The 11,473-nt window shown below is 57.8% G+C and overlaps 1 protein-coding gene across 1 annotated transcript; it reads left to right on the top strand.

Moving 5' to 3' along the window:
• The first annotated feature begins 2,295 nt into the window (after positions 1-2,295).
• Positions 2,296-9,735, top strand: GPR132 (G protein-coupled receptor 132). The gene is made up of 6 exons (XM_061181509.1): positions 2,296-2,302; positions 3,198-3,445; positions 4,535-4,659; positions 4,825-5,268; positions 5,619-5,788; positions 8,714-9,735. Exons 1-6 carry the CDS (start codon positions 2,296-2,298, stop codon positions 9,733-9,735), a joined length of 2,016 nt encoding a protein of 671 aa, XP_061037492.1.
• Positions 9,736-11,473: the final 1,738 nt, after the last annotated feature.

Below are 11,473 nucleotides of genomic sequence, written 5' to 3'. Positions count from 1 at the left end.
CAGTGCCTGGCTGCTCCGGCCTGGGCCTCCTGTGGCCCCCGGTCCTCTCAGTGTGACCCCCGCACCCCGCCAGTGCAGGCAGACTGTGGGCGCCCGACAGTCAGGGACGCGGCCCCGGATCTGGAATCAGTGCTCTGCTCTGCACAGGCTGCACAGGGCGGGGGGGCCGAGCAGGGGCCCCAGGACCGCACAGTGTCAGTTGGGCCGCTTCCTCTGGCTTTTGCAGAAGTGGTTTCTAGAGACAGTGGTCCCCTTTCTGCTGCCATCTGCATCAGGGCAGAGTGGGCGGTGCAGCCCCTGGGGGAAGGGACCACCTCCCAGTTTTCCAGAATCTCCGTTCTGACAAAGGAATCGGGCCCAGGGTGAGGCTTGTTGTGTCCCTCCCAGGCTCCCGGGGCTCAGGGGCGACTGGACAGCTCCCAGGTGGGCTGGCCCCCCTGCAGCTCACGTGGGCCCCCCTCACAGTTGGAGGCCCTCCTGGACCCCCCCTCATCAGGCTCAGCCCTCCCTCACCCCCGAGCTGACCGGGCCACAGACCCGCGTGCCACGCTGACCCCGCTGGGGGCCACCCTGAGCACCTTGGGCCATCTCCTCAGAGGGCAGAATGCTCGCTCGGCTTGCGGGTCTCAGGGCCAGGCGTAGACCTCGGCCAGAGCACCCCTGGGTGGCCCCCTTCCTCACTTCCTCGCTTGCAGGGGGCTGACTGAGCAAGGAGGTGCAGGGATGGACGGGGGAGGCCCATTGACCCTCCAGGCCCATGCCCACCAGTCCGTCAGAACGTCAGTTTCGAAAGGTCAATGCATTTCTTGATTCTTTGTTGCCTCAGCGCCTTACCTTTGTCTGTATTTTCGAGGTCTTGCTTACAAATTCTAAGTCGATGAACTCTCTGCAGTTTCAGGTAAACACCTTGGCTTTCTGTTATTTCCTGGTGGTTCATCTGTTGTCAGCACAGCCGGCCCTCCCAGTGTTGGGGGGCGGGGCCTGCACCTGCAGACGCCCCACGGGGCTGGGGGCTCCCCCTGACAGGGGCTGTGGGTGGGGTCTGGGCCTGGCTCCAGGCTGGCTGAGGAAGGGTTTAGAGAGCCCGCCTCCCCCAGACCCTCTCTGGCTGACAGGATGGAGCTTACGTTACGGGCACCTCTGGTTCAGGAAGGAAGCAGAGAGATGGGGGGGCCAGGATTCTGCCCCATCTGCCAGCACCCCCGAGCCTGTCCACCTCTGTCGTGGGCGGTCTCCCAGGGGTCCCGGTCCCTTTCACAGGAGCAATGTCCATGCACTTTGCATCTCAGGTAATTCTTTCACCAGGAAAAATTCCTAGAAAGGATTTTATCTGCTCAAAAGTGAAGCACAGGGCTTCCCTGGTGGCCCCAAAATAAATAAATTTATTTTTTTAAAAAAAGTGAAGCACATTGAAGACTTTTTAAAAATTAATTAATTAATTAATTTTATTTTTTGCTGTGTTGGGTCTTTGTTGCTGAGCGCGGGTTTTCTCTAGTTGCGGCGAGCGGGGACTACTCTTCCTTGTGGTGTGCGGGCTGCTCATTGCGGTGGCTTCTCTTGTTTCTGAGCACGGGCTCTAGGCATGCAGGCTTCAGTCGTTGTGGCACGTGGGCTCAGTAGTTGTGACTCGCGGGCTCTAGAGCGCAGGCTCAGTAGTTGTGGCACACGGGCTCAGTTGCGCTGCGGCATGTGGGATCTTCCCGGACCAGGGCTCGAACCCGTGTCCCCAGCATTGGCAGCCGGATTCTTAACCACTGCACCACCAGGGAAGCCCACATTGAAGATTTTTGAGACATGTTACCAAATTGTGCTAGAAAACATCTGTGCCCATTTATGCTCCCAACACAGTGAAGGATCCCACTTCCTCACTCTCTTGCCAACACTAAGAATTAAAGTTCTTTATTTTTGCCAACTTGATAGGCAAGAAAAAGACCACTGTTTGGTTGTTTACGTTCGCATTTCTTTGACCATATAAGTGAGCGTTTTCCAATTTGTAGGAGGTACTTTTACTTCTTGTGAATGACCGGCTTTGACACTTATTTCTGTTGATTTGTGGGAGTCCTTTTTATATTAAGCTTTGGCTATTGTATCCCACAGGATGAATACAAGACTTGGCACTTAACAAATGCTCACTAACCATTTGTCAAATAACTTAATTTGTGATTTAATCTGATTTCCCTAAAGCAATTTCAACCCACCCTTTCTCCAGGTCACGTGAAACTCGGAGGAAACGTCTCAACAGGAGCGTCATATGACGTACACCGCAGCCCTATCCTGAGCCCAGAGCTGGCAGACATGACAGGTGAGAGCCCCACGCCATGCCTCCTCTGACTTGGAACATTTAGGAGGGAGCCCGTGAGAATTTTTCTACCAATGTACTTTGTCTCATAACAGGGAAAATTACTTCAAAAATTAGCACACAGAAGTAGACTTCTCGAGGGACTTTTCTGGTGGCGCAGTGGCTGAGACTCCGCACTCCCAATGCAGGGGACCCGGGTTCGATCCCTAGTCAGGGAGCTAGATCCCACATGCTGCAACTAAGAGTTCGCATGCCGCCACTAAAAAGATCCCGCATGCCGCAACTAAGACCTGACGCAGCCAAATAAATTAAAAAAAAAAAAAAAAGTAGACTTCTGGAAATAAAAACTAACTCAGCAACAATAAAGCCAGAGGCTTTCCATCAAGACGTCAGGAAGCACCCACTTAATTCTCTTGCAGTGCTAGAAAAGAACCAAGAACAGGACTGAAGGAGAAGTGGAGGCTCTGGGGTCCACCTGGGCCTCGTATCCTGCCCACTTCTTGTGAGAGACCCCGTGCCGAGCCACAGATGCCCCACAGAGCCTCCTTCCCCTCCTGGGGGCTCGTGTGCCCCCAGCCCGGGAGACTCTTTTCCCAAGCAGTCAGGGTCCTCTGAGTGCCCCGTGGTGGGAGGGGCAGGCTCTCACCTGTGTGCCCAGTGCTGGTCACCAGACGGCTTGGGGGAGGGGACTGGGCGTGGGCAGGTGAAGACGGGAGGCCACGTGCCAGCCTCGTGGCCCCAGCAGGTGGCATGTGGCTGCACTAGCTATACTGAGTCCAGTCGGCACCCTGGGAGGGGTGGGCAGTGCTGGTGGGGGTGGCTGGGAGCAGCGAGGGGCCCACAGGCCGCACCTGGGCCTCCACTTGGGTTTTGGGTTCCCTTGCGCTCTGCCCCCCAGAGTGTGGCAAGACAGGGTCGGTGCTGGGATGGAGCCAGGGCAATGCTGGGGTCCAGGGCGTTGGGCTGGCGCCTTGGAGGACTCGCATGGCTGGGAGGGAGGAGCCGTCCAAGCAGGGCCAGCCTGGGCAGACAGGGGTCACCTTTCTCCCACCTGAGAACCGTCCTCCGCGGCCCGGTGCTCCCCTGCGCACCGTCGGCCCCTCCGCTTGGTGCAGCCCGACTCTCGTGTGGAGAGCTGACAGCCGGGTCTGATGACTCCCCGACACCCTCCGTCTGCACGTGGAATGAAGCCCACGTCCCAGAGGTTAGGGCCATGGGTGGGGGCCCAGAGAAGGCACCGCCTCGCTCCCATCGGGATGGCCACTGTCAAAACCAAAATACCAAAGGCTAGCGAGGATGTGGAGAAATGGGAACCCCCGTGCGCTGTTGGTGGGAACGGAAAATGGAGCAGCTGCTGGGGAAAACAGTATGGAGGCTCCTCAAAAAGCTAAAAAAGAGAATCACCATACGATCCAGCAATCCACAAAAAAGAAGTGAACTTGGGACATCCCTGGCAGTCCAGTGGTTAAGAATCTGCCTTCCAATGCAGGCGACTCGGGTTCGATCCCTGGTCAGGGAACTAAGATCCCACGCGCCGCAGGGCAACTAAGCCCACGCGCCACAACAAAGAGCCTGCGTGTGGCAACTAAGACCCAACGCAGCCAAAAATAAATAAATAAATAAATAAGAAGTGAACACAGGTGTGGAAGAGGTATTTGCACACCCATGTTCGTGGCAGCACTACTCACAATAGCCAAGATGTGGAAGTAGCCCAAGTGTCCAGAGACAGATGAGTGGAAAACCCTAATGTGGTCCATCCACACGGTGGGCTATTACTCTGTGCTAAAAAGGAAGGATGCTCTGACACATGGACCCTGAGGATATGACGCAAGGCGAAAGAGGCCAGTCACAGAAGGACACATTCTTTACGATCCACTCACAGGAAGGGCTGGGGGAGGGGTGGGCAGTGAGTGTTTAATGGGGACGGAGTTTCAGTTTTGCAAGATGAAAAATTCTGGAAATGGATATGGTGACGGTTGCACAACAATGTGAGTGAACTTAATGCCACAGAAGTGGACACTTAAAATGGTTAAGTTGGTCACTTTTATCTTATGTATATTTTACCAGAATTTTAAAAATTGGGAAAAACAAGTGAGTGGCACAAAAGGGTGTCGGGAGCACACTGGGGGGCCGACAGCTCCATCACCCTGGGGACCTTCACAGCGAGCCTTCAGCTGAAGAACAAGCACTGCTCTCTGCCCGCCTTCACTGTCCTGCCGCTAATTTCTGCATCAGGTCGCCCTGCTGGGGGCGGAGGGTGCTGAAAACCATGCATGGGCACTGGGGCTGAGTCCCTCGGGAGGGCCCTCGAAGCCCGAGGGATCCCCGACGGCTGCCCGCGACCCCACGGCCATGTCAGCGTTGGGATGCACTGAGGTTTCCTTGGCTGTTGGATGTGCATGTGGAAAGGTCCAGGGGTCTTCAACCTAAGCATCTAAAGAGCTTCCAGGCCTCAGGGGTCACTGGGCTGCGGCAGCAAGGGCCACATTCTCCGCTGTCACTGAGGCCACCCCAGGCCTGTCCAGCCTGCTGGCCACTCCCCTGGCCGGATCACGGGGCCATCACCGCCAGAGGCTGCTGCAGCTGGGCGGCAGCGTGAAGCTCCACTGCGTCCGGGCGCTGCCTGCGGCTCCCGCTGACCTCAAGGGGCTGCTCCGTCCACAGTCTGCTGTCGGAGATGCACAGGGCCTAAACGGGACAGCATCTCCTGAGGCCAGGGCACAGGCTCTGGGAGGAGCGTGTCCCCCCATGGCCACCCAGATGTTCCTGTCGCATGGCAGGTCCCAGGGGCGGGTCAGGAGGGAGAGGGTCCAGGAGGCTCCAGGCACAGGTCAGGCAGTGGGTGCTGGGGTCACCACCACGAGAGGGACCCAGGAGAGGCAGGCTGGGCGGGAGAGGGAGGGCGCCTGGGACACGCTGGCTTCCTTCCCCACGTCGTGTGGGGTCTCTCAGCCTGGGGAGCCCCCGGTGTGAGTCACCACAGTGTCCGTGGATCCTTAGACGGGGGGCAGGGGGCTCAACCCTACAGCAGGGCCCTTTGTCCTGTGACTCATTCCTTGTCCCCTCGGAAACACCTGGTGGGGAGGCAGGTGAGGGGACCACCTCGCAGGTGCCTGGGGCCTGGAGCACCCCTCCTCACTGGCTTCTTTCCCCCTGTTGAGAGGGGTGGTAACTGGCGTCCCAGGCGGGGCTTAAGGGGAGGGCAGGTGGGCATCCAGGTCCTGCCTTCCTCCTGGGTCCTCCATGACAAGCAGGCACTGGAGCTTGGAGGAGCCCCCAGTGCCAGTCTGTGGTTCTTCCCAGCCCCCCATCCCAGCAGGGACTCCAAAGCCCTGGTGAGCTTCCACTTCCCACGCTGTGGCCCACCAGCCCGGCTCTGCACGGTCCCAGTGCGAACCCCACAAAGCCCAGGTGATACATCTGAAGAGCGTCGTGAAAGCTTGGCTGAGCCCACGGGGGTGGAGGAAAGTCGGGAGCGGGCAGCGGGCCGTGGGCTGTGGGGAGCCCTGGGTTGTGTGATGCCGAGGTCCCTCTGAGCTGGGCTTCATATGATGGCTGACGGTGGCGACTGTCCCGTGTAACTGACGCCTAGAATCAACAGAGGGACGCTGACAGGCCTAAGGTTTCAGGGCTCATTTCATATTTATGGACTGATTCCTTATCGTTTGTTTCTTGAGGGGACAGCAGGTGAGCCCTGGCTCCCACGTGGGGAGGGCGTGGGCTCTGAATTGGGACACCTGCACAGGGACCCCAAAGTTCAGCCCCGCTATGAGGCCTGGATGGAAACCAGCCCTGGAGTAAATCCAAGCACTCCTGCCCTCCGGCCACCCGAGCTGGGGCAGAGGTCCCAGGCGGCCGGCTCCAGCCAGCCCACAACCCCTCGCAGGACAGCCCCTCCCACTCAGGAAACGCCCACGGATAACGCCCCATCAGGCGTGAGCTCACAACCGCCACAAGACGTGCGAGGGAGCCGGCCTGTGCGAGGGTGTGCAGGCACTGTGCCGTGGCGGGGGTCCTGCCTCCAAGACTGCAGGTGCTGGGAGGGTCACGCACAGTGACATCAGTACGTTGGGTGAATGTAAGGAGATCAGAGACGGAAGGAAAAACATGAGCAGAGAACAAGAGACTCGAAAGGGAGCCAGATGGAGTGTCTAGAAATGAAAGACATGATCCCTGAATTTTAACGCAGTGAATGAGTTTAAAAAAACCGCCAATTAGACACAGATACAAAGAGCTCACAAACTCAAGTTCAATGTCAGTAGGTTGCCTGGACAGAAGGACGGTCCTGCAGGATGGGGGCGGGGGGGAGGGTGCAGAGCGAGGTGAGGACGGGGCGAGAGGTCCAGCACGTGCCTGACCAGAGCCCCAGGAAGCAAACAGAGGGGCATCTGGAGCACTGGGGTGTACAGAGTCTCAGATTCAGGGGTCCGAGGGCACGGCAACTAGACAGCAGGCGGCCGCCGTCGCAGCTTCAGAAGCCAGAAGATGGGCTGCAGCGGGGCCGGAGCTAAATCAGACCCCTGGGGGAACCGTCCTCCAGAATCAGGGTAAAAGTGCATTTCAGATGAACCAAAGATGGGGCAGGATCTCGTCCACAGGGCTTGCGAGGGCTGTCTTCAAGGAAAGGAGGGAATGACCTCGGAAATGCAGCAGATGAAGGAAAGGGAGCGGGCAGAAGACTGGCTGACATGTGGGCAGCTGTGAACAGGGATGGACAGTGTGAAGTCACAACAACAACCATGGCAGGAATAGTAATAATAATAACATCTGACCTATGGGGTTAAACAGGCAAAGAACCCACATGACTCACATAACTGGGACCAGAATTGCACATCAGCCAAACGTGGGGCCATTAGAGCAGCAGCGTCCTAGGGTTTGTGCCCACCAGGAGGTTAAGGTTTTCTAACTTTAGACACTACTAAATATGCACATTAAAACATCCAGGGTACTCTCGAAAAGATTAAAAATAGCTTAATAATCTCCAAACCAATAAAGGGAGAAATAGACTAAAAACTAAACTCAATAAATCCAAAAGATGTATTGTTTGCTAGGGCTGCTGTAACAAAGGACCACAGACCAGGTGATTTATTTTTTTACTTTATTTTTTGGCTGCGTTGGGTCTTCGTTGCTGTGCGTGGGCTTTCTCTAGTTGTGGTGAGCAGGGGCTACTCTTAGTTGTGGTACGCGGGCTTCTCATTGAGGTGGCTTCTCTTGTTGCAGAGCACAGGCTCTAGGCATGCAGGCTTCAGTAGTTGTGGCACGCGGGCTCTGGAGCTGTGGCTCATGGGCTCTAGAGCACAGGCTCAGTAGTTGTGGCGCACGGGCTTAGTTGCTCCGTGGCATGTGGGATCTTCCCGGACCAGGGCTCGAACCGGTGTCCCCTGCATTGGCAGGCAGATTCTTAACCACTGTGCCACCAGGGAAACCCAGACCAGATGATTTAAATCACAGACATTTCTTCTGTTGTAGCCCTGGAGGCTGGAAGTCCGAGATGGAGGTGTGGACGGGCTGCATTCTTCCGAGGCCTCTCTCCTCGGCTTGGGATGGCCGTCTTCTCCCTGTCCTCACATCGGCTTTCGTTCACACGTGTCCCTGGGTTTAAATGTCCCCCTTTTTTTTTTTTTAAAAAGAATCCAGGTACTTGTTTTCTGTGTTTTTTTTTTAAATTTTTATTTATTTATTTATGGCTGTGTTGGGTCTTCGTTTCTGTGCGAGGGCTTTCTCTAGTTGTGGCAAGCGGGGGCCACTCTTCATCGCGGTGTGCGGGCCTCTCACTATCGTGGCCTCTCTTGTTGCGGAGCACAGGCTCCAGACGCGCAGGCTCAGTAATTGTGGCTCACGGGCCCAGCCGCTCCGCGGCATGTGGGATCTTCCCAGACCAGGGCTCGAACCCGTGCCCCCTGCATTGGCAGGCAGATTCTCAACCACTGCGCCACCAGGAGAGCCCCTAAATGTCCCCTTTTTATAAGGACACAGTCATACTGGATTAGGACCCACCCTAAAGACCTCATTTTGACTTGATCACCTCTGTAAAGATCCCATCTCCAAATCCAGTAACGTTTTGAGGTCCTGGGGGTTAGGACTCCACATATCTTTTCTTTGGCGGTTGGGGACACACAATTCAACTCATAACAGAAGGCGAATAGAGAATAAACTCTCTTCAAGCCCACAAACAACACTTTGGAAAATGACTCTGTTAGTGACCAGGACGCGGTATTGCCGACCTTGTATCCTCGAGGCCATCGGCTGGGGGGTGGATGATTTAGGGTCACATTAGGAAACCATCTGGAAAACTTTAACCCTGGCACGTCCAGTCCGCAGCTGACAAGAGCCTTCTTGCCTCTTCTTGCACTATCACATCTGATTCAGGGGGTTCCCAGCGACACGCCCCCTCACGCTGTCTCTGCCCCACAGGAAACGCCACGCCAGTGACCAGCCCTCTGCCAGGGACCCTGTTGACTGGCGTATCTCCCCAGAACTGCATGGTGCCCTTCAACGACAGCAGGGTGTTCCTGGTGACTGTGTACAGCACCGTGTGCATGCTGGGCCTGCCAGCCAACTGCCTGACGGCCTGGCTGACGCTGCTGCAGGTGCGCCAGGGCCACGTGCTGGCCGTCTACCTCTTCTGCCTGGCGCTGTGCGAGCTGCTCTACATCAGCACCCTGCCGCTCTGGGTCGTCTACATCCAGAACGGGCACCGCTGGCCCCTGGGCCCACGGGCCTGCAAGGTGACCGCCTACGTTTTTTTCTGCAACCTCTACGTCAGCATCCTCTTCCTGTGCTGCATCTCCTGCGACCGCTTCCTGGCAGTGGTGTACGCGCTGGAGACACGAGGCCACCGCCACCGGAAGACCGCCATCCTCGTCTCAGTGTCTGTCTTCGTTCTCGTGGGGCTCGTCCACTACCCGGTGTTTCAGATGGAGGAGAAGGAAACCTGCTTCGAGACGCTGCCGATGGACCGCGAGATTGCCGGGTACTACTACACGCGCTTCGCCGTGGGCTTCGCCGTCCCTCTGTCCATCATCGCCTTCACCAACCAGCGCATCTTCAGGAGCATCAAGCTGAGCACCAGCTTGAGTGCCGCCCAGAAGGCCAAGGTGAAGCGCCTGGCCATCGCGGTCGTGACCATCTTCCTGTTCTGCTTCGCTCCCTACCACCTGGTGCTCCTGGGCAAAGCCATAGCCTTTTCCTACTACAAAGGAGACACGGGCCCTGTGTGCGCCTTCGAAGTCAACCTGTACACGGTCTCCGTGGTGTTCCTGAGCCTGGCCACGGTGAACAGCGTGGCTGACCCCATCATATATGTGCTGGCCACGGAAGTTTCACGCCAAGAAGTGTCCAGAATCCACGGGGCGTGGAAAAAGTGGTCCATGAAGACAGACGTCGCCAAGCTCACGTATTCGAAGGATTCAGAGGAGGCACGATCGCCCACATAGCTCACAAACGGCTACGCCTTCCCCAAGCCTGTCCGCCCACCAGGGCCACCGCCGGGCACGTGGGCCTCGCCATGCACCCTGGAGGGCCCGACTGAGGAGCCTTGCTGAACCCAGCATGGGAGTCCAGGGCCAATCGCTCGGCTCCCCACGGAGCCTGCCCGCCAGTGTCCACAGCACTGGCTGCGGAGCCCCCTCTGGATGACATGCCACAGATTTCTCGTTCTTGGAGCTTCTGCTCCTTGGGGGTCCCAGCCCCCCAGGCTTTTCCACTGGGAGCAGAAGCCCCACGAGGGAGGAGGCAGGACGCCGAGGGTAAGGCGAGTCTGCCAGCTGCAGGGAGAGCCCGTGGCAGGCAGGAGGGCTTGTTCTGGCTGGTGCTCTCGGCTGGTAGCGCACCGCAGGGTCGCAGGCAGAGGCCGTGTGACTGCTTGGTGCTGCCGGCAGCTGGCACAGGCCGTGCGTGCGGTAGGTGCCTGTCAGCCTCTGCGTGATGGCTTTATTTTCAGTGCTTTTCTGCAAGCGTTGCTTGGATGACTGTGATAGTACACGGCGGGGCCTTTGTTCTTCTGCCCCAGATCGTCAGTGCAAACTGTGCCCCTTCCTGCGGTGGCTGCTCGTGGGGCCTTGGCTGGGGCCTCTCTGTGCTGCAGACCCTGACGGGAGCCGGGGGGAGGGGTGCACTCACGTGGCCTCCGGAGGGAGGTGCTCGTGGCAGGAATGCCCATGAGCCGGGAGGGCCGGGGGGCAACCCAGGCAGGGTGACACGCCGCCAACGGGCTCCGAGGACGGCGGTGAGTCCTCCGCACCGAGGCTTCCCAGCCCCGCTGTCGGGGAGAAGCCGCCGAGGGCCAGGCCAGGTCACAGCGCTACCTCCGTTCCCCCATCCGTGACAGGGCCAGTGACACCTACCTCAGCGGGTCGGCATTGGGGGCTGACCACACCCACCGCTTATGTTCGCATTTCCCTAAGGCAGCGATTGATGTTTTGCATTGTGAGAGACCCTGAGAGGATATGTGATTCAGAAAATACGTTTAGAAATAAAAGCGCAAGAATACTCGTCGGTGCCAACTTCCTAACCTGGGGTAATGTCATTTTATCTTCTCAGGCAAACGTTTCCCTCTAGGGACCGCTTGGAGGGCCAAGCCCTGGGGGAGGGGCGTGCGCCTGGGCTCTCCAGGTGATGGGCCGGCTTCTAGAACAGTCTGGAGTATTCAGGGCCGGGATCACAGGACGTTTCAACAACATCTGACGTATGACTTCCCGGGGCTGCTGTAACTAATTACTGCAAACTGGGGGCCGTAAAGCAAACAGGATTCTCTCAGCCTTCTGGGGGCTGGAGGTCGGAGATCAAGGCGTGGGCAGGGCTCCTTCTGGCGGCTCTCAGGGGAGCGGGTTCCATGCCTCGCTCTCGGCCTCTGGTACTGCCGCGCCCCCCCCCAGGTTCACCCCCCTCTCTGTCTCTCTTCTGTCTCTTTGGACTTAGGGCTCCCCTGGATAATCCAGGGTGAGCTCAGCGCTGCATCCTTAGCCAAAGCCTATTTCCAAATAAGGCCCCCCCCCCCAGATTCCGGGGAGTAGTACGAGGCGGATCCTTCCGCGGGCCACCAGTCTATCCACTACGAATGGCAGGAAGGAGCGAGAATCCTGCTCTGAGGCTCCCGGGGGGGAGTGGCCCCCAGACCCACCGCCCACCCCTTGTCGCTCCGCACCTGTCACCGTCTACTTGGCGGTGACCGTG

This window comes from Eubalaena glacialis, chromosome 2 (genome assembly GCF_028564815.1).
Source record: "Eubalaena glacialis isolate mEubGla1 chromosome 2, mEubGla1.1.hap2.+ XY, whole genome shotgun sequence".
Taxonomy (NCBI): Eukaryota; Metazoa; Chordata; class Mammalia; order Artiodactyla; family Balaenidae; genus Eubalaena; species Eubalaena glacialis.
The sequence above is the reverse complement of the archived record's forward strand: the minus strand, read 5'-3'. Positions and strand labels throughout refer to the sequence as shown.